The 23,823-nt window shown below is 42.5% G+C and overlaps 1 protein-coding gene across 5 annotated transcripts in view; it reads right to left on the reverse strand.

The window, feature by feature from the left end:
- The window catches only part of spata20 (spermatogenesis associated 20), a 342,917-nt gene that overhangs the window by 238,606 nt on the left and 80,488 nt on the right, over positions 1–23,823 (reverse strand). For all 5 annotated transcript variants that reach the window (XM_048555512.2, XM_048555515.2, XM_048555516.2 and 2 more), the window contains exon 11: positions 18,883–19,075. In XM_048555512.2, coding sequence (XP_048411469.2) covers positions 18,883–19,075 — 193 coding nt within the window. The remainder of the gene's footprint in view (positions 1–18,882; positions 19,076–23,823) is intronic.

The raw sequence follows: 23,823 nt of genomic DNA on the forward strand, positions 1-23,823 counted from the left end.
TAACAGCAATAGGAATCTCTCCATTAGATTTTCAAAGTTACACTCTAAAAAGGATGATTCATGCAATGTCTATTTCAGCACCGAAGGCCAGGATATCCTAAAACACTTCTCAACTCATGAAGCAGCCACTGTGACAATCAATTTGCACACAGCAAAGTCTGATAGTGACCAGATAATTTTTTTTAGTGATGTTGGTTAAGGGAGATATATTAGCTAGGACATTAGGCAGGATTTCCTGGATCTTATTTTAAGTAAAACCACGGAATCTTTCAAGTCTATTTGCGAAGGAAAGTGGAGACTTAGATAAACATGCCACTTGAAAGGCACCACCTCTGACAATGCTACACTTTCTCAACAGAGCGCAGAACAGTACAGCACAGGACAGGACCAGGCCCATTGACCCATCATGTCTGTGCCAACAACAATGCTATTCTAAACTAATCCTCTGTTTGCACATGGTTCATTGTTCTAGTCCATTTCTGGCATCAGTCTAAACGCTTCTTCAACTTAGTTGCTGTAGACTGTTAACAAATGCCTGAGCACAAAGTCTCTGGAGTAGGATTTGAAACCACCCCATATTAATTTAAAGACTATCAACTTGGGGAAGTTTGGGACCACAAATGCTCCTCAATCTCACAGGTTTCTCTAGCTTTTTGTTTCATAGTTTTACCATTTGCAGAATGTTGGTGTTTCTTTTTAGCAATACAAGTGGCTGGTCCATCTCTGGGCTAGGAACAGCTAGCCCGAACAGCTAACCTACTATCCCCCAGCAGAAAAGTGTGCACTTGCAGATGTCAGAAGAGGAGGGGATTGAAGCAGGCTTTGATTTTGACTGTGGGTGAACAGCTTGTCAATCTTCACAGAATATGCTTATGTACAAAATAGGAATTTTGACAAAAGCAGGCTGAGGGTTACCTATTAGAGGTCTTTTAGAGTTAGGAAAAGTTTTGATTGAGCTGTGAGAGAGAGGGAAAAAGAAAGAGTAAAGCCGCATAGGTGTTAAACTGCAGGTCATCGATTTAAGGTCATTGCCAATTAATCAAACAGAGAATTCAGAAGAAGATTCTTTATCAGAAAGTACTAAGGATGTGCAGCCCACAATCTTAGGAAGCCGTTGAGGTAAAAAGAGTAAATTTGTTAAATGTAAGTTGCAAAAGCATGAAAAGAAAGTGGAGCAGAGGGTATTGTTAATAGGGTAGATATGGAAGAAAAAGGGTAAGAGAAATTTGAATGTACATAAAGAGTAAACGTTTGAAGTTCAACCTAAAGAAGCATCAGGAGCAACACTCCATAGCCGTGCATGAGAAAGTAAAAGTGAAGTAACCTTAGCTAATATGCACGTGTATCCACTCGCCCCTTTGGTGGTCATGGGAGGTTTCTTGGCAATATTTGACCTGAGTAGCTGCAGACTTACCAAGTCACTGAAGACTATGCATTTATCCAGCCCCTTTTACAATATTCCAAAGCACCAACATCCAATGAAGTTCTTTTCGAAGTTCTACTGTAGGGAAATGCAGCAGCCAATTTGCACACAATAAGGTCCAACACAAGTTGTCACAAACAACAATAAAACAGATCTAGTCATTTTCATACTGACATTGGTTCAGGACACTGGTGGGAACTTCTAACTGTTCTTCAAAATAGCATTGTGGAATCTTTTGTACCCAAACGGGAAGGCTGACTAAGGCACTGGTTTAATATCTCATCCAACAGACAACACTAGCCTCTGACAGCGCAGCACTCCTTCAGTACTACACTGGATAGATAGTAAGTGGACACTTAAAAACTTAAATGCCGACCTGTCATACCAACCTGAAGCCCATCTAACCTACACTATTCCATGTACATCCATATGCTTGTCCAATGACGACTTAAATGTACTTAAAGTTGGCGAATCTACTACTGTTGCAGGCAAAACATTCCATTCCCTTACTACTCTGAGTAAAGAAACTACCTCTGACATCTGTCCTATATCTTTCACCCCTCAATTTAAAGCTATGCCTCCTCGTGCTCGTCATCACCATCCAAGGAAAAAGGCTCTCCCTATCCACCCTATCTAACCCTCTGTTTATTTTATATGTCTCAATTAAGTCACCTCTCAGCATCCTTCTCTCTAACGAAAACAGCCTCAAGTCCCTCAGCCTTTCCTCATAAGACCTTCCCTCCATACCAGGCAACATCCTAGTAAACCTCTGCACCCTTTCCAAAGCTTCCACATCCTTCTCATAATGCGGTGACCAGAACTGTACGCAATACTCCAAGTGCGGCCACACCAGAATTTTGTACAGCTGCAGCATAACCTCATGTTTCCGGAACTCAATCCCTCTATTAATAAAAGCTAAAACACTGTATGCCTTCTTAACAACCCTGTCAACCTGGGTGGCAACATTCAAGGATCTGTGTACATGGACACTGAGATCTCTCTGCTCATCTACACTACCAAGACTCTTACCATTAGCCCAGTACTTTGCATTCCGGTTACTCCTACCAAAGTGCATCACCTCACACTTGTCCGCATTAACCTCTATTTGCCACTTCTCAGCCCAGCTCTGCAGCTTATCTATGTCTCTCTGTAACCTAAAACATCCTTCTTCACGATCCACAACTCCAACAACCTTGGTGTCATCTGCAAATTTACTAACCCATCCTTCTACGCCCTCATCCAGGTCATTTATAAAAATGACAAACAGCAGTGGACCCAACACTGACCCTTGCGGTACACCATTAGTAACTGGTCTCCAGGATGAACATTTCCCATCACCCACCACCCTCTGTCTTCTTTCAACAAGCCAATTTCTGATCCAAACTGCTATATCTCCCACAATCCCATTCCTCCACATTTTGTACAATAGCATACTGTGGGGAACCTTATCGAACGCCTTGCTGAAATCCATATACACCACAAACGGTTTACTCTCATCTACCTGTTTGGGCACCTTCTCAAAGAATTCAATAAGGTTTGTGAGGCACGACCTACCCTTCACAAAACCGTGTTGACTATCCCTAATCAAATTATTCTTTTCTCGATGATTATAAATCCTATCTCTTATAACCTTTTCCAGCTGACACGCTTTTTTTATTCTCTGCCGGAAAGCGTGCAAAAAACACTTACAAGGAAGTTACTGAGACTAGAGGCTTTGAGTGATAGGGAGGGAGTGCATAGGCTGGGACCTTTCTCCCCTGGGGTGTATGAGGTTGAGGGATGATGCAACAGAGGTTTATAAATTGTGACAAGGAACTTATAAGGTGAATAGCCAAGGTCTTTTCCCTAGCTTAGGGGCACCCAAAACTAGACGGCATAGGTTTAAGATGACAGGGGAAAATTTTAAAAAGGAACCAAGGGACAACTTGTTTACACAGAGGGTGGTGCATGCGTGGATCGAGTTACCCGAGGACGTGCTAGAGGCGAGTACAATTACAAGATTTAAGCCATTTGGACAGGTACAGGAATAGGCAAGGTTTAGAGGGATATAGGCCAAACGCAGAGATTTGGACAAGTTCAGTTTAGGAAATCTGGCCATTGTGGACGAGTTGAGCCAAGGGATCTGTTTCTGTACCATATGACTCTATGGCTCTGTCACTCTGCATTACTGCAAACGCATTAGAACAAGCTTAGAGCAGAACATTACCATTATAATTGGGGACACAGGCTCAAACACAACAAAAGCAAACTTAAGACTGATGTTATGTTAATCATGCTAAGTATGATCCATGTAGAGGTAGATGTCTGGGAAGGATACCAGGATGAAATAGCCTGCTGAACATTGGTAACGGAAAGGGTGCATTTATTGCGATCAATGAGCTGTAATACATCACATGGCATACGTCTTTAAATTGTGGGATCAATCGCCCAGTTGTGTGATACGTCTCCAGCACATGATAGAAAATCAGAAGAAACATTTTGTTAGGATTAATCATATAATGAAACTATTGTAATATTGTCTTAATTCCTGAAAATATTTAGTGTCTCTTTTCCTCATCTCGTGTGATTTATAAAATGATTACTAATTCTAGACTTATCTGTAGTAAACTTATAAAATCAATCTGGTGCAAGGTATGATGATTTTCAAACTAATCAGTTAAAACCTGACGTCTTGCTTTTAAAAAGTTTACTGATCCAAGCCCCATCTGTTATAGCTTTTTAATTGAGTATTAATTCTAATATGATCTCTTCAGATTTACAAACGGTACTCAAAGAGGAAGGGTTTAGATGGATATGGGCCAAATGCTGTCAAACAGGGCTAAATTAATTTGGGATATCTGGTCGGCATGGATGAGTTGGACCGAAGGGTCTGTTTCCATTGTGTACATCTCTATGACTGTAAATGATTCAACCTCATCTAGAAAAATTTTAAAACAGCTGATGGTTCCAAACCAGTCCCTTGTGATTCATAAAAAGTTGCTTGATTCTTGCCTGATCAGTGCTTTTTACAAATGAAGTACAAGTGCCTATTGCTGTTACCACAGGTTTTGCTGCCCTCTGCGGGTTAATATAAAATTAAAGTCTTCGTAGAAAACTGCATCGCAGAACCCAGAAAGTATGAATATCAATAGGGGGGAGGCTATCAAACTATCCACTCAGATTCCATCTCTCTCTGCTTTTTTGCAAAGATTTTTCATCCAAAATTATTTAACCAATGGCCTCTTAGATAATGCAGCCATGAGCCACATTACAGGATAGAGGTCATCTGGCATTCTGCCAGGCAAAGTGTCTGCATGTGCTGTGTGCTGGACCCTGGTGAAGTCAGACAGTCAAAGTTTGGAGACATTTAACAAGTCCCGTAATACCAATCAAGAAATAGCAGCAAGTTCTTGCGGTATCCTTGCCAACATCTTTCATTCATCCAACACCACCAAGACCAGATTCTTTGATTATCCAAATCTTTGTAGCGTACAAAACAGTTTCCAAATTTCCTATGTGGCAGTTGCTGCAGTATTCGGAGTACTGTGATGTAACGGTTATGTTACTGGACTTGCAGCCCAGAGATCTAGATTAATAATTGAGGGAACTTGAGCCCCCACTAGTGAATCAACACTCACTGAAAGAGGGCTACTAGAACATAAAGAAAGAGATGCATTTATATAGCACCATTTCTGTCCACAAAATGCTTCACAACGAGAGACTTTTGACATACACCACTGTTGCACTATAGGAAATGTAACGGAGAACTTGAACACAGCACAACCTCGCAAACAGCAATGTGATAATGACCAAGATAATATGTTTTTGTGATAGTAGGAACTGCAGATGCTGGAGAATCTGGGATAGCAAGGTGTAGAGCTGGATGAATACAGCAGGCCAAGCAGCAGAGGAGCAGGAAAGCTGCCATTTTGGGTCTGGACCCTTCTTCAGAAATGGGAGAAGGGAAGGGGAATCTGAAATAAATAGACAGAGAGGGGGAGGCAGATGGAAGATGAATAAAAGGAGCAGATAGGTGGAGAGGAGACGGCCAGGTCAAGGAGGTGGGGATGGAGCCACTAAAGGTGTGGAGTTAGGGTGGGGGTTGGTCAGTCCAGAGAAGACGGACAGATCAAGGAAACAGGGATGAGGCTGGTAGGTAGGAAGTAGGGGTGCGGGTTGAGGTGGGAGGTGTGGACAGATGGGAGAAAGGGCGGACAGGTTAGGGAGGCAGGGACGAGCTCGTTTTGGGACCATTTTGGGATGCGGTCAGGAGAGAGGAGATTTTGAAGCTTGTGAAGTCCACATCGATACCATTGGGCCGCAGGGTTCCCAAGCGAAATATGAGGAGATGTTCCTGCAACCTTCAGGTGGCATCGTTGTGGCACTGGAGGAGGCCCAGGATGGAAACGTCATACGAGGAGTGGGAAGGGGAGCTGAAGTGGCTCGCGACTGGGAGGTGCAGTCATCTGTCACGAACCGAGTGTAGGTGTTCCACGAAGCAGTCTCCAAGCCTCTGCTTGGTTTCCCCGATGTAGAGGAGGCCACATTGGGAACAATGGATACAGTATACCACACTAGCAAATGTGTAGGTGAACATCTGCTTGATGTGGAAAGTTTCTTGGAGCCTGGGATGGGAGCAAGGGGATGGTGTAGGGGCAGATGTAGCACTTCCTGTGGTTGCAGGGAAAACTGCCAGGGGCGGTGGGGCTGTTGGGAGTGTGGAGCGGACAAGGGAGTCACGGAGTGAATAGTCCCTCCAGAAGGCAGATAAGGGTGCGCCTCCACCGCATCTGCTCCTGATAGGAGGCATTCCACTCCCAGACATCTCAGATGTCCTCGTTTATCAAGGGCTGCAACTTCCCTTCCACAGTGATCGAAAATACCTCTCGACTGCGTCTCTCATGTTTCCTGTAACTCATCTCTCACACCCCCTCCCAGCAAGAACAACCAAAACAGAATGTCCCTTGTCCTCATGTTCCACACCACCAACCTCTGGATCCAGCACTTCCACCACCTACCAAAGACATTTTTCCCTCCCCACCCTTATCTGCCTTCCAGAGGGACCACTCTCTCCATGACTCCCTCGTCCGCTTCACACTCCCCTCCAGCGCCACTTCACCCGGCACTTTTCCCAGCAACCGCAGGAAGTGCTACACTTGCCCCTTCAACTCCCCCCTCACCCTCATCCCAGGCCCAAGAAAACCTTCCACATCAAACAGACGTTCACCTGCACATCTGCTAATGTGGTATACTGTACCCCCTGTTCCCAATGTGGCCTTCTCTACCTCAGGGAAACCAAGCCGAGGCTTGGAGACTGCTTTGTGGAACGCCTACATTCGGTTCACGACAGACGACTGCACTTCCCAGTCACAAACCACTTCAACTCCCCCTCCCACTCCTTCGACGACATGTCAATCCTGGGCCTCCTCCAGTGCCACAACGATGCCACCCAAAGGTTGCAGGAACATCACCTCATATTTCGCTTGGGAACCCGGCAGCCCAATGGTATCAATTGGGACTTCAGGAGCTTCAAAATCTCCCCTCGCCCTACTGCATCTCCACACGAATCCAGCTCATCCCCACCTCCCTAACCGGTCTGCCCTTTCTCCCATATATCCACTCCTCCCACCTCAACCTGCCACCCCCCACCCCAGCCACCTACCTAGCAGCATCATCCCTGCCTCCTTGGCCTGTCTGTCTTCCCTGGACTGACCAACCTCCACCCTAACTTCCCATCCACACTCACCTTTACTAGCTCCATCCCCACCTCCTTGACCTGTCTGTCTCCTCTCCAACTATCTGCTCCTTTATCCACCTTCCACCTGCCTCCCCCGTCTCTATTTATTTCAGAATCCCGTTCCCTCCCCCATTTCTGAAGAAGGGTCCAGACCCAAAATGTCAGCTCTCCTGCTCCTCTGATGCTGCTTGGCCTGCTGTGTTCATCCAGCTCTACACCTTGTTATCTAATGTGTTTTTGTGTTAATTGTGGGATAAAGATTGGTCAGAAAAAACCCAACCTCGCAGCCCTTGGGAAAAGAGCCATGCAATCACTTGCATCTGATATTTCCAGTCTTGCACTCAATTGTCAGCCTTGACTGTGTGCTCATGTACCTGGGGCAGGCCCTCACCCCAAGACCTCCTGGCTTAAAGGCAAGGGTGACAGGACCAAGCTCGGGCTAATACACTGTACAAGTCCTTCCACAAGAAATTAAATATTTAATATCAATTTACTATTTTCCATCAAGCTGATAAATCTCGTAATGAGCAAGGATCTTCCCTCCTGTGCAAATACATTATACATTCTTACTTTGCTATGCAAGCCTTTGGCAATGGAATAACACTTTCACTCGCTGAAATGGCTGTTGGGTAACTTGCAAAGCCAAACAGCATTTGAATATCATAAAGCATGCTGAAGGATCATTCGTTTTCTTTCCCTGCAAGCCTTTGATCACTGAGTATCTAATTCAGTTCAGAAACTTTCACAATTCTCAAGTTTTTATGCTCCCTATGTGATGGATGTTAACATCGAGTAAAATCACATGGTAGAGTCCATCGTGTCTATTTTGGTTCTTTGAGGAACAAACTAATTACTTCTAATTCCCTTCTCTTTGTCCACAACCCTGGTATTGATCCTTTGCAATATTTCTTAAATTTCTTTTTGAAAGCTACTATTGAATCTGCCCACGACCCTTTTAGCCAGTACATTCCAGATCACAACAACTCAGTGTATTTTTTTCTCCCCATCATATCTTCTCCAGTTCTTTTGCCATTTATCTCCTTTCTCCTCAATTGAGAATTCCCCACCACTGTGGTTGACAGTGCCCTCAGCTGTGTCCGAACCATCTCTGGTACTTCAGCAGTCACCTTTCCCACCTTTCCAGAACATCGACACGGAACCCATTGTCCACCATTTCCATTGGCTAGTCGCTGTATTCAAAGAATCATCCTCTGCCACCTCCAGCAGGATGCTGCCATCAAACACACCTTCCCCTCCCCTCAACTATCAGCATTTTGCAGGGACTATTCCTTCCATTATACTTTGGTCCACTTCTCTATCACTCCTAATGCAATTGCAGAAGATGCAACACCTGCTCATTCACCATTTTCCTGTCCAAGGACCCCAATTTACATTTTACTTGTATTTCTCTATACCTAGTCTGAACATTCACTGATCACAATGTGATCTCCTTTACAGTGGTGAAAGCAAAGGCTGACTGGGTGACTGTTTTGCAGGACAGCTCCACTGTATCCATAAGAATGACCCTGACCTTCCAGTTCCTTGCCTTTTCAATAAACCACCTTGCTGTCATGCTAACATTTCTGACCTTGGCCTATTGCAATGTTACAAAAAAAGCACAACTTATGCTGAGAAACAGCACCTTATTTTCAATTTAGGCACTTTATAGCCTCTAGGATTCAATATTGAATTACACAACTGTAGAGTCTTACCACACATTGTTGGCCTTTCATTTTTCTCAGATTCTCGCTCCTCCCCTACTTGTGGCTTTGTCTCATTTGTGGCTTGTTATTTAGCTCTCATTCTCTCCCATTCACACCCTAATTTACACCCATTTTATGTCACTATTTCTCTCTCACACAATTAGCAACCCCTTTGTTTCAGAGATAGTAGGAACTGCAGATGTTGGAGAATCTGCGAAAACAAGATGTAGAGCTGGATGAACACAGCAGGCCAAGCAGCATCAGAGGAGCAGGAAGGCTGATGTTTCAGGCCTAGACCCTTCTTCAGAAATGGGGGAGGGGAAGGGGATTCTGAAATAAATTAATCTGGCTATCAACCTTCTGACCAGTGCAAACATTTTCTTCCCATTCACTCTGATAGAATGTCTTACATTGTTCGCCTCTATTAAATCTCCTCTTAAATGGTTCTGCTTAATGGAGAAAAATGCTCTATCATTTCTGCCAAACAGACGAAGATCAGTGAAAGCAGAGATAACAAAGTGTAGAGATAGATGAACACAGCAGGCCAAGCAGCATCTTAGGAGCAGGAAAGCTGATGTTTCGGGCCTACACCCTTCATCAGAAAACTAGGCCCGAAACGTCAGCTTTTGTGTTCCTAAAATGCTGCTTGGCCTGCTGTGTTCATCCAGCTCTACACTTTGTTATCTCGGATTCTCCAGCATGTGCAGTTCCTATTATCTCAATGAAAGCAGAGACTGGGTATAAAATGGCCTTATTATTTCTTTTCAAGCTATCAGAGCAGGTACAGCAGTTCTATGACATAATGATATGAAAACAGGTTAGATGGATTGGCCCTGCTAAATTGCCCCACAGTATTCAAATGGGTTAACCATGGTAAAACCCCATGCAGGGTTACAAGGGTAGGATCTGAGCAGAATGCTCTTCCAAGGGTCAGCGTAGACTCGATGGACTCCTTTGAGATGAGCAAGGCAGGTTTTTCACACAAAGGCTTGAGAGCGCGTGGAATGCACTGCCAGAGGTGGTAGTGGAAACAGACACAATAGCAACATTCAAGAAACACCAGAGCGAATACATGAATAGGAAGGGAACAGAGGGATACAGATCCTGTAAGTGAAGACAGTTTTAGTATGGAAGGGCAAAATGTGTCAGCACAGGCTTGGAGGGCCGAAGGAATGGACTGTGTTTTTCTTTGTGCTTTATTGATATTCCTTCAAAGTTCTAACCTCAGTTCAAAACAGTGCACATGCTATAGTGTTACAACTTTTAAACATTTACCACATTGGCCACTATCTCCATCGATCACATTACAGGGCACAATGGCAATGTCACTGGACAAGCAACCCAGAGGACCAGAAGAATGCACTGGGAACATGGGTTTAAATACCACCATGGCAGCTGGTGGAATTTAAATTCAATTAACAAAATCTGAAACGGAAAGCCAGTTATCAGTAATGGTGATGAAATCATTAATTGCTGTCATTCAGATAGGAATGTGGTTGACTTGTAACCGGCCTTTGAAATTGCTGAGCAAGCAACTCAGAACAAGGGTAACTAAGATGGGCAACAAATGTTGTCCTTTCCAGTGATGTTCACATCCTGTGGAAGAATAAAGGACACATTCTTAATTTGGCATCAGTTTAATATTGTGGGAGGTTGCCCACAAGGAGCTTAAGTGAGAATTACCAGCTTCATAATGGATCTATATCACCAACAACTTTCCAAGGTCCAAGCCAAATTGGAATCCAGGCCTTCAGAGGTGAAAGTCAAAGCTGGCCCTCCTACTTAAACTGTGTAAGCCACAGCTCACAATGACGTGACTCAGCCGTGAGTCACGAGTACGTGGCATCAAGATTAACATCAGATAACTGAGTGCATTAGTTCAGGTGGACAGACAGGGAGTGCTCCATTGTCAGGGGTGCTGATATTGTGCTCGTTTTAAATCTGTTTCCCTGGTTGTCAACCTTTCCACCAGTGCAGGAAATAAAAGACTGTCCAGCATGAATCTAAGAGGAACTACCTAGTTCCCCGGGTGCCCCAGCCAAACCAAATATCTCCAAAAAAATTCACATGGTCAGTAACCTCATTTTTGTTTGTAAATCTTGCTGTTTACAGAAGAAATTTAATCCACAGTAAAACAATCTAGACACAGAGACCTACAATAGTCCCACATTTCTGCACTAGACCCACATGGAATGCTCATCCAAGTATGTTTTTAAAGGTTCTGAAGAAGGGTCGCTGGTCTCAAAATGTTAACTCTGCTACTTCTCCACATGTGCTACTGGATAGAGTTAGACATGTGCAGCACAGAAGGAGGCCACTTGTCCATTGTATCCACCCTGGTCAAGGATCTGACTGTATCAATCCTATTTTCCAGCCCTGGATTATGGTTAGGCTTTGGCAATGCAAGTGAGCATCCACTCAGTGTTGAAATCATATTTTCTGAAGAAGGGTCCCGACCTGAAACGTCAACCTTCCTGCTCCTCTGACGCTGCCTGGCCTGCTGTGTTCCTCCAGTTCCATACAGTGTTGTCTCTGACTCGACCATCTGCAGTTCTTGCTATCTCTGAGTGATTTATAACTCCACACCTAGCCAATGTTTTATACAGTTCCAGCATAACCTCCCTGCTCTTGAATTCTATGCCTTGCCCGTAGGCACGTATCCAATATGCCTTCTTAACCACCTTATCTACCGGCTCTGTCACCTTCAGGGATCTGTAGACACACACAAGATCCCTCTGATTTTCAGGATCTTCCAGGATGCAACTTTTCGGTGTAATCCCTTGTCTTGTTAGTCTTTCCAAAGTGAATTACCTCAATGGGTTGAATTCCATTTTCCACCGCTCGATCTACACGCACCATTCCATTGATATTCTCCTTGCTAGGAGAATTCTCACTTCCTAGAACAGCAAGGGTACCAACACCAAGCACTGAAGAACCCTTCTGGAAACAGGCTTCCGATCACCCTCTGTTTCTTGACCATAAGGCAGTTTTGGATCTAATGTGCCATTTTGCCTTGGATCCCACATGCTCCGACTTTCTTGGCCGGTCAAAAATCCTTGTAAACAACATAACATGCATTACCCTCATCATCACTCCTAGTTGCCCCCTTTAAAAAAAATTAAATTTATCAAACATGACCAACCTTTAACTAATTCATAACGGCTATCACAGTTAATTTGTATTTCTCCAACAGCAGGTATACTCTGTCTGTCAAAATACTTCTAAAAATTTCCCCACCACTGAAGCAAGACTGACTGATTTTCTGATCCATCCTTCCCTCCTCCTTTATACAATGGGGCAACATTGGCAATTTTCCAAACCTCTGGCATTTTTCCATAAAAAGTAAACAGAAGTAGGCAATTCAGCCCTCAAGCCTGCTCTGTCAATTAAAATAAGATCATGGCTGATCCAACATTCCTCACATCCATATTCCTGCATTTTCCTCATAGCACTTGATTTCCTCACTGGTCAAGAATCTATTTACCTATCTAAGCCTTAAATATACATAAGGACGCTGCTTCACAACTCTCTGTAACGGGGAGTTCCAAAGATTCTCAACCCTCACAGAAGAAACTGCTCCTCCTCTTCAGTCTTAAATTGGCAGCCCTCTATCCTTATGGCCTTATGCCCGCTGGTCCTAGATTCTCATGTGAAGGGAAACATCCTCTAAGTATTTATCCTGCCAAGCCCCTTAGGAATCCGATATGTTTCAATGAGATTTTCTCTCATTCTTCTAAACTCCAGCGAGTAGAATGCCTGTTTAGCCTTTGCTCATACCAGGGATCATCCTAATGATGTTCTCTGAACTGCATCCAATGAACTTATATCTATCTTCAAATAATGGAGCCAAAACTGCTCACAGTTATCCAGATGTAGTCTTGTCAGCATCTTGTACCGTTGCACAGCCACAGAGGATTTAACAATGATTGTGAGTACCTTTATACCTCCTCCCTTGCCTCCCTCAACCAGCTGGGACACATCTCATCTGATCACATTTAACACTACTAAACCCGCTGGTAACTCCTCTCTCTGCATTAACTTCTAATATTTCATAGTCTCCCATCCTGATGTCTACACCTACACTGCCCATTTCCATAGTGAAGACTCATGCAAAGTATTCATCAAGGACTGTGCTCCGTCTTTCATATGTCCACACACACACAATACTTGTATAGTCAAATGGGCCTTTCTCCTTCCCAAAATATTCTCCTGCTTGTTACATACTTAAAATAAAAATCTTTGGATTTTCATTTATTCCACATGCCAACGGTTCCTCATGCACTCTAAGGTTTCTCAATTTCCTTTTTAAGAATCTCACTGTTTTTTCTTATACACCTTTAGAGACTCTGCTGTATTGAGCCCCTCAATAGCTGCCCTAAGTTTCTCTTTATTTTGTCATTCTAGCCTTTATCTCCCTTGGTATCAAGGGGTCCCCAGTCTTGGTGTCACCCTTTGACTTTATCGAAACATATTTGAATTGTATTCTCACTATTCCTTCCTTGAATGTAGCGCACTGCTCTGCGACAGGGCAAAATTGGATCTCATCTTTGGAAAATTAGCTTTACCCCAATTTAGAACTTTTATTCCATGCCTATCTTCATTCTTTTCCATAACTATCCTAAATTTAATTGAGTTACACTCACCATCTCCAAAATGCTCTGCTGATGATGTGTCTTCCATATGCCCGGGCTGAATTCCAACTATTAGGTCCATAACCACCTTTACCTTGCTGGGTTTTCGCCATACAAGTTAAAAACATTCTCTTGGATGCAAAATAATAATTTTCGTCACTCTCAATTTGCACACTAAAACTATCTCAGTTAATATTTGGGCTAGTTAATTTCCGTATTGCATCTATAGTACTCTTATACCTCTTGGAAATGTGATGTCATACTTGATCCTTTATCTCTCCGTGATTCTTTGGGGGCCTATAGTACACACACAACATGCTTGCCACTTTTGTGTTTCTAATTCTACCAAATGGCCTTGTTTATGATCCCTCCTCGCTGCTACATTTGATCCCTTGATAAATATTGTGCCTCTGTCTTCTTCTAACCTCCTCTCTGTCATCTGGATATCCCATCAGCAGCAATGACGAACTGCCAATCCTCTCCATCTTTCAGAGATAACACGGTTTACAGCTAGATGAAACAGGAGGCCAAGCAGCATCAGAGAAGCAGGAAAGCTGACGTTTCGGGCTTAGACCCTCCTTCAGAAATGGAGAAGGGTCTAGGCCCGAAACGTCAGCCTTCCTGCTCCTCTGATGCTGCTTGGCCTGCTGTGTTCATCCAGCTCTACACCTTGTTATCTCAGATTCTCCAGCATCTGCAGTTCCTACTACCTCTCCATCTTTCAATCAGATTTCAGTAGTAGCTAGGATATCATACTCTCTCATATGCCATCTTTGCCCTCAGCTCATCAGTCTTATTTCTCGGGTTGTTTGCATTAAAATATATTCCACATCTCTCACCAGTGGTGGCCACGTTTTCAACCCAATAAGCCCCAAGGTCTGAAACATCCTTTATAAAATCTTTCCCTCTCTCTTCCTTAATAGCTGTCTTCTTTAACCAAGCATTTTTGCTTCCTTTAATTCATACATGGAATGTGGCTATTGCTGGCAAGACCATCCCTAATTTCCCATGGACTAGCTCGACTATTTCAGAGGACCGTTAAGAGTCAAACATAGTCCAGTGGGTCTGGAATCATTTGTAACATAGCTTAGGTAGAGATAGCTGATTTCCTTCCCTAAAGGCCCAAATGAACTTTTAAAGAAGGGTTTTTAAGGGTTTTTAAAGAAGTTATTACACAGTTGCCATTCAGCTAGTTATTCAATTCCATATCTTATTAACTTGAAAATTCCATCACTCCATGTGGAAATTGCACCCATGTCTTCGGAACATTAGCGGCAGACATGGATTATTAGTCTGGCGATTCTGCTTGGTGTCAAGTAACATTCGGGTCAAAGAACTGTACAGCATAGAAATAAATCCTTTGGTCCAATTTGTCCACGCTGACCAGGTATTCTAACTAAATCTAATCCTATTTTCTAGCATTTGGCCCGTATCCCTCTAAACCCTTATAATACATATATTCATCCAGATGCTTTTTACATGTTGTAATCGTACCAGCCTACACCACTTCCCCTGGCAGCTCATTCCATACATACACCACCCACTACATGAAAAAAATTGCCCCTTATGTTCCTTTCATATCTTTCCCCTCTCACCTTAAACCTACGTCCTCTAATTTTAGTGTCCCCCAACCTGGGGAAGAGACCTGAATATTGACCCTGGGAGACCAGAATTCAAAAAGTGGCCCAACCAATGTCCTGTACAGTTGCAACATGACCTCCCAACTCCTGCACATAACTTAATGACCAATAAAGGCAAGCTCACTCAACACCTTCTTCACTACTCCATCCACCTGTTCCTCTGCTTTTAAGGAACTATGAACCTGCACTACAAGGTTTCTTTGTTCGGCAATATTGCCCAGGCCCTTACCATTAAGTGTATAAGTCCTGACCTGATTTGTCCCACCGAAATACAGCAGCTCACATTTATCTAAATTAAATTCTATCTGCTGCTCCTCAGCCCATTTGCCCATCCGATCAAGGTCCCATTGTACACCTTGCTTTCCTTCTTTGCTGTCCACTACACCTCCAATATTGAAGTCATCCATGAAATTACCAACAATACCTCCTATATTCATATCCAAAGTATTCACATAAATGTCAAACATCAATGGACCCCCTGCAGCATACCACTGGTCACAGACCTCCATCCAAGAAAGCAACTCTCCACCACCATCCGCTGTCTCCTACCTTCAAGCCAATTTTTTATCCAAATGGCTAGCACTCTCCCTATTCCATGTGATCTAACCTTGCTAACCAGCTGACCCTGTCAAACGTCTTACTGAAAGCCATGTAGACAATGTCCACCGCTCTACAATTCTCTGCGTCAGTTCTTCAAAAATACTCAATCAAGTTAGTGAGATATGATTTCCCATGCAGAGAGCCATGTTACTATCCCTAACCAGTCCCTGCCTGTCCAAATATATGTAAATCCTATCAGTCAGAATTTCCTGTAACAACTTATCCACCACTAATGTGAGGCTCATCGGTCTACTACTCCCTTGCTTTTCCTTAATATCTTTCTTAAATAACAGCACCATGTTAGCCAACCTCAGTCTTCCAGCTCCTCACCTCAGGCATTACAGCATGTTACAGGTGCTATAAAAACAAATTGATATTGTTGTAAAATGTTTAGTCGGAAGGCAGGCAAACAACTGCTTGTATGCAGGCAAAAATCACAGCAATGCTCCTGAAACTCCCATCAGCTGAATGAGCAGTTAATTCAGATTTGTTTCCAAAGGGAAAATGTGCTGTCAGATGAAGGAATAATGATTCCCTAGCACCTCAGAGAACTCCTCTTTCTTTTTTACCTTCTGCCCCTAACTATTCAATTTTAATTACTGTTTGAGAAACTTAAGAAGAGAGATGTGATGTTTGGCTGAAAAATCTCATTATGTGATTACAACTATAAGAACTGGAATAATTACCCTTTATACAGTTATCTAACAGAGGAAGATTTGCCAAATAATAATCAGCCACATTTCTCATTTTTTTAAAAACATAACTAGCGGAATCTGCATTAAGTCATCTCTTTGTGTTTGCATGCGCTGGTTTCTCTTAATGTCCTTTTGAAGAGTACATCAAAGTAGTCCAGAGGTCTGGGTTAATAATTGATAAACACAAATTTCAGTTCCACCTCAGGGACTAGGAAATTTAAATTGTTAGGTGAAATAAATCTGTAATAAAAACTTAGTTGACTATGAGATACCAAATTGTCTCTCTCAAAAAAAAACTTATTCACATATGTATTTTAGGGAAGGGAAAATATCTTGCTTTCAGATCCCAGCAATGTGGAAGATTCTTCCCTCTGAATTCTTACCAACTAAGTCACTCCATTGTACAAAAACAGCTAATGGAAAACCTTTTATCCAAATGGACTTCAAGAAGGCAGCTCACCAAATAACTTCTCAACACCAATCGGGGAAAGGCAATAAATGTTGGACTTGCTTCTGATGCCCACAGGTCATGACCACTTTTTTAAAAAAAAGTGGTGGGGGGTTTGGGGCGTGGTTGCTGGCCCTCTGTTTCACACTTCAGCAAACTCACAGCATTTAGAGTCAGGGTTGTACAGCACAGAAACAGGCCCTCCAGTCCAACGCGTCCATGCCCACCAGATAACCTAAATTAATTTAGTCACATTTGCCAGCACTTGCCCCAAATCCCTTTAAGCCCTTCCTAATCATACAGCCATTCAGATTCAATTTAAATGTTGTAATTGTACCAGCCTCCACCACTTCCTCTGACAGCTCATTCTATACACGTACCACCCTCTGCGTGAAAAGGTTGCCCCTTGGGTTCCTTTTCAATCTTCTCCCTCTCACTTTAAATCTCTGCCTTCTAGTTTTGGACTACCTTATTCTGGGAAAACGACTTCAGTAATTCACCCTATCCATGTCCCCCTCATGACTTTATAAACCTCTATAAGATTAACCCTCAACCTATTAGGGCAGCACGGTGGCTCAGTGGTTAGCACTGCAGCCTCACAGCGCCAGGGACCCGGGTTCAATTCTAGCCTCGGGCGACTGCCTGTGTGGAGTTTGCACATTCTCCCCGTGTCTGTGTGGGCTTCTTCCGGGTGTTCCGGTTTCCTCCACAGTCCAAAGATGTGCAGGCTAGGTGGATCGGCCATGCTAAAATTGCCCATAGTGTTCAGGGGTGTGTGGGATGCTTCAAGGGGCGGTGTGGACTTGTTGGGCTGAAGGGCCTGTTTCCACACTGTAGGGAATCTAATCTAGTCTAATGCTCCAGGGAAAATGGCCTCAGCCTCTTTCCTATAGCTCAAATCCTCCAACCGCAGCAACATCCTTGTAAATCTTTTCTGCACCCTTTCAAGTCGCTTCTGCTACTCAATAAGATCTTTGCTGACCTGTACCTCAATCTCATCTACTCATCTTCACTCCCAAACCCTTAACATCGTCAATGAAAAAGAATCTTTTTCCATTTCTGTCTCAAAAGCTTCAATTGAAAACCAGCATCCATAACTTCCTAGGGAAGAGCTTTTACCTTCCACTACCCTTTGTGAAAACCTGCTTTCTGAAATTATGTCCTGAAATGTCTGGATCTAAACTGAAAATGATGTCCCTCTCCATCATGCAGCGCTTCCACGGTACTGAGCTCGGCCTACATTAGGTCCTGCCAATGATAGTCAAATTCACAATTGTCCAACTCAGGTGAGTGTCCTGCCAAACAAAACCAGGCTAACAAATGCACAATACAGTATAAGCTACATGTTCTGCCAATTACATTAAAAAGAGATAAAATAAAGCTGATCATCGATTGCCAGATTCTTCTCTGTGAGAGAGCTGAACAAAAGATAATTATTCTAATCCATACAGTCATAATTGCATAATGACATTTTCAAGCCAAAAGCTTTATCTCTTCTCTAGTTTTAATTACTGTGTTAGCAACTTAACAGCTAAGAGCTGAATGGAAAAGACAGACATTACAATCTAAGCTTGTTTAAGAAAATCTTATATCTGAAGGCTATGCTAACCTAAAACTGTCAATATACTTTAGTTTTTTTGACAGTAAACATCACGGTACCATTGTAATTTGGAAACCAGAGAAGTAAGAGTTGTCCTGAGCAATAGAGGTCTGTAGCCTAGCTACATTTAAAGCTTACATAACAGCAGTCACTACACTATAAACTCTCTCGTTCTTTCTGCAGCATTTTAATAGGCGCTGCCTAAAAAGCCTCATGGGGCCTCCTAAGGTGATGAAAGATGCTAGACAGTGCAAGATTTCTTTCGCAATTCTGGAATCAGTACAAAAAGAGTGAACACATTTATACAATCCAATTAAATAAATGAAGCTTAAACTCTCATAGTTCAGTCAGTTGAGAACATGATAAGGCAACATATTAACTATTTTCTATCTAGCATTAGGCACATGTACAAGCAGCCTCACTCACCGTTCCATGATGCTAACATCTTGCTGTCCAAGTGGGGACGGGGCCGCTGTTTACGGATCTCATACAGCCTTTTTCTACATGTGCCCAAAATGTCTTTCACCTTCTTCACTTCTAAGCCAAACTTGGTAGCTGTGAACTCCAGTGAGTAACGGACAATGAGGACATTCTTGTTTTCCAACTCTCCATGAGGGTCCTATAAATTTTGAAGAAGCATTACATCAAACTGCAAAAGAAAAAATTGCAACCACAACTTAATTCCAATCTCATCTCCAGAGCGCTCGAATGGCTCAATGAGCTGAGACATGCAGCACTGGACATTCACTTTAGTCAATAAATCTCATTTCAACTTGTCTGTCAGCAAGAGCCTGTGATTGGTCTCTGCATCCCCTACCTTAGTGAAAGGGGAATTTACCAGCATTCCTGCTCCTGATGTCTCTTGGCTAATGTGTTTCCAGAAATCATACATTTAAATGAAACAAGCTCAGGTTGCCAAAGTGGATCAGAGCGGAATTTTCTAGAGAATCTCCCTGGAGGTTAAACGGCTGCATGATGGTGGGGAAGGGAAAGTGTTTAACTGATACTGTCATAGTTGTGGTGCAAGCCAGGTTTGATGGATCAGCTGGCCTTTCACTTTTGTTTATTCTTAGTAGGTTGAAAGCCCTATTACAAAATAGCATGGTGACTATTAGCTTCCAAAGCATCAAGAAGAACAACAACTCTTTTGGACTAAGTCAGGTTGGGATGTCTGGTCGGCATAACACATTGGACTGAAGGTTCTGTTACCATGCTGTATGACTCTAACTCGGGAGATTGGAGTTATTGGGCAAACACAACCACAGCAATGGATCAAACCTCCAAAGCTGTAGAGGAAAAAGCTGGTAATGTGGTACAATACCAATGAAATTATATTACAGAGCTAATAACCAGAGGTCTAGAACATTGAACCAGAGGTATAAATGCAAACTCCACAATATCAGGCAAGAAACACAGATTCCGTTAATTCAAGGTTTAATTAAATAAATCTGAAACAATAAAGAAAAACTCATAAGAATAATGGTGCTTAAGAAAGAGTCAGATAGCCATGGAAGCCCAAGTGCATCACTAACATCCTTTGCAGGAGAAAATTTACCATACTTACTCCGGTCTGGCAAATACATGACTTTGATCATTTCCTAGCAAGCCACTGAGTTGTATTAAATCACTACGCAAGAGCATATTAAAAATATCTGGGTGGACCACACAGGAGAGCCCTAAGTACTGCAGACAGACTTAACAAGGGCACAATCTGTCCAGTCGACTCTCAAAATTCTCCTCACAAGATCTATCTGAAGACTTGCACCAAAATCAGGAAATCAGTTCCACTGACCAGTGGAGCAACAGCTGATACCACAGTGTGGAGGTGGAGGAACATAGCAGGCCAGGCAGCATCAGAGGAGCAGGATAGCTGACGTTTTGGGTCAGGACCTGACCCAAAACGTCAGCTTTCCAGCACCTCTGATGCTGCGTGGCTTGCTGTGTTCCTCCAGGTTCACAATATGTTATCTCTGACTCCAGAATTGGCAGTTCTTACTATCTCTGAGCAATAGCTGATATAGCGTTTCTTACAGAAGCATACCTTTCAGCCAACGTTCCAGATCCATTGCCAAACCTGAACAGGACTGATGTACAAGAGCTGAAAATTCAGTGGCAGAACAGTGAATGCAGTCCTCAACATTAACTCCAGATTCCACAAAGCCTTGTGGCATCAGGTCAAACAGGGGTAAGGCAATTTCCTGCTGATTACTACTGACTGCCATTCTTCAGGTGATAAATAATTCTAATTTTCCTTAAAATCACTTGTAACGACACCGAAAGTATGCTAGGTTGGGGGCATCAAAAGTGGCCAAGGTAGTTATCAGCACGACAATGGGCCAGATTGGAAAAGGTCTGACATTTATATGTGCCACCAGTAGCTCTGTGGCAGGTGGAGGGAGAACCAACAGGGAGGAAAAAGCAATGGAAACTTATCCTCAGTAATCTACTCTGTGTAAACATTGCTGCGTGCAACACTGGTGGAAAATACTACTACACTGTCCTTATAGAAATGAAATCCCTGTTTTAGCAATGAGGACAGCTTCAATGATGTTTTGTGGCGCTAACACTATATTAAATAATTCAGAACTGATCAGGTCAAATCTGGACATCCACAAGATATTATATGTTATCTTTGGTATTTGCCTGAGCTGGAAAAGATCGGTCAAACCTGAGGTGTTTATTACCTTTGTATTGAAGATCTACTGTTGTAATTGAAGAGCCTGACTTGCGAATGGTGGTCTTATCCACAGCAGGGACAGGTGAGTAATGATGACCCGAGTTTCACCGATTTTATTTTTCCTCTCGGGGAAATCAGGATCAGCTCTCATTTCCAGCCCTCAACATTAGCAGTACTATAGTCAACCACAATATGCAACCTTGTGACACAGCATTTTTGCTCGACCAAAAGTTTTAAGTCAGGGGACTACCCCAGGTTAAGTGAGGGCTGTCGGGAGCATCCCTGGAGCAGCGACAGGTGTTTGTGAAAATTGGATGTCAAACCCTTGAAGCAACATATCACTACATCCACACCAATCTGTGAAAGCAGCATGCAACTGATGGAATTAAGCAAACTAGAAGCAATGAAACAGATCTAAGCTCTGCATTCATAGAACAGATTCATAGAAACCCTACAGAGGGGGAAAGCCAATCAGCCCAAAACATTCATACTGACCCTGCAAAGAGCATCCCATTCAAACGTATTCCCCTACACTTACCCTGTAACTCTGCATTTCCACGGCTAATCCACCTAATTTTACACACCTCTGGACACGACAACAACTTAGCATGGCCAACCCACCTGACCTGCACATCTTTGGACAGCAGGAGGAAACTGTAGCACCCGGTGGAAACCCACACAGACAGAGAGAATGTACAAACTCCACATGGACAGTCACCCAAGGGTGGCATCAAACCTGGGTCCCCGGTGCTTGAGGCAGCAATCTAACCACTGAGCCACTGTGCCACCACATTCAATCATGAATAATGGTGAATGATTAATCAACTACTAGGATGAGGTATTTCCATGGACAACACCATCCTCCCTGATGCTGCAGCCCAGTACATTAATCCAAAAGCCATGTTGAAGCTTTTGCAACTATCTCAAGTTAGAATTTTTCTTTCAGATGCACTGTGTGAATGATCCATCTAAACCCATGAGGATGTACTAAAGTTGTTCTGGGTACATGGATTTGAATCACGCCACACTAGATATTTGAATTCCATAAAAATCTGACATTAAAAACTAGCCTATGGGTAACTGTGTAACCATTGCCCATAGTTACAAAAACCTAAAACAAACAAAAATTGCTGGTCAATCTCAGTAGGTCTGGCAGTATCTCTGGAGAGAAATCAGAGCTAACATTTCAGGTCCAATGATCCTTCTTCAGAACAGCAGTTCTTCAATCGCATAATGGCTGGGTACAAATAGTACAAACAATCAGCATCAGCACCATTATTTGAAGTACAAGAAAATACCTCACCTTTTGAGATAAAATACTCAGAACATCCAGCTGTCTGATTCACCCTCTCAAACTTTGAAAAAGGACTTGCATGATAATCCTGAACCCTCACTCTCTTCTTAGTCCAATCCAAGAAAATATTTTCTGTGTGACACAACTAGATTGAGTACCAACTTCCTTTCCTGATGCCTCCATTATTTGAAGCTCCTTAGGTTTTTCTGTTTCTGGAATAGGTGTCCCATTTAACTTCCAATAATTAGCTCTGGCATGCCTAATCTTACCATAATGAAGCATAAAAATTTCTTTACACTATTTTCTAGTTTCAGCTTTGTCATTTATTAGTTAGGATTTTTTATATCTGTTGTTTAAAACTAATACTTCTACCTACAGACTTTTTGGAACTTCAATTTTTTAGCGGATTTCCGATGACCATCTCCCCATTTGCAACCATCTACGTGAGATATAGATTTCTGCAAGATCTGCTACTTGTTTGATCTTGAATACCTGACGTTGATCTAAAAATAAGTTTTAAATTTAAGGAATGCCTTTTTCAAATTCATGATCTTAATTTCCCTAATGTTTTCAACTTGTTTCTCTGGCTTGAGTGATCTAAACCACTCATCCCAGAACATTTTTCTCCTTTGCAAATTCCACAAACATGTGTTAGGTTTCTTTCTTGTACTCCTCAAATTCATTTGATAAGCATCAGCTCCTAAGCATTCAATACTGCCTTGTTGACAGTGAAAGTTGTTCTTCTAACAAGATGGCATACTTAGTTACAATTGTATTTCTCAAAACATTGTCTAAGATTAAGGTCTAAACGTCTTTTGGCCACTTCGTCTGTCTAGCCTCTTGCTCACATGAAGGAAAATACCTTTTGATTCAATCCTCGTTAAATTTAGGCACGCAGCATAGATGGTTAATTAAATCAAATCCTTCATTGGAACCAAAATAATCTTCTAAGCTGGTAATTCTTTATTCAAGCTTTTCTTTGGATAACTCATGTTCTCGAATATCCTGATCTCTTTGGATTTCAAATTTTCTTAATTCAATTTTGTCTGGTTTTGGAAAAACTCAATTTCAAGTCTTAATTTCTCACTGTATCTTCGGTAATTCCAGATGTGACACCCCAACTTCAGATTTCCTTTCCATTGTTTCTAAACGTAGCATATTCATTGAAGTATTGCATCCTTAAGAGATCATGCTTTTACTCCTAACTTCAACGTATGTAGTATGTCTCAGTTTAGCTTTAGTTAAAGATGTTAAATAGTCCACTGTTTGACATTCTACTCCCAGTAAAGCAAATGTCGAATTTCATGCAGTAAACCACAACATAACTGTTTTAACCACTCCACAGCTGTAACTTTAACAAGAAAGACACAGTTTCTTTTTAAATCCAGTGAATTCA

This window comes from Stegostoma tigrinum, chromosome 22 (assembly GCF_030684315.1).
Source record: "Stegostoma tigrinum isolate sSteTig4 chromosome 22, sSteTig4.hap1, whole genome shotgun sequence".
In the NCBI taxonomy this organism is placed as follows: Eukaryota; Metazoa; Chordata; class Chondrichthyes; order Orectolobiformes; family Stegostomatidae; genus Stegostoma; species Stegostoma tigrinum.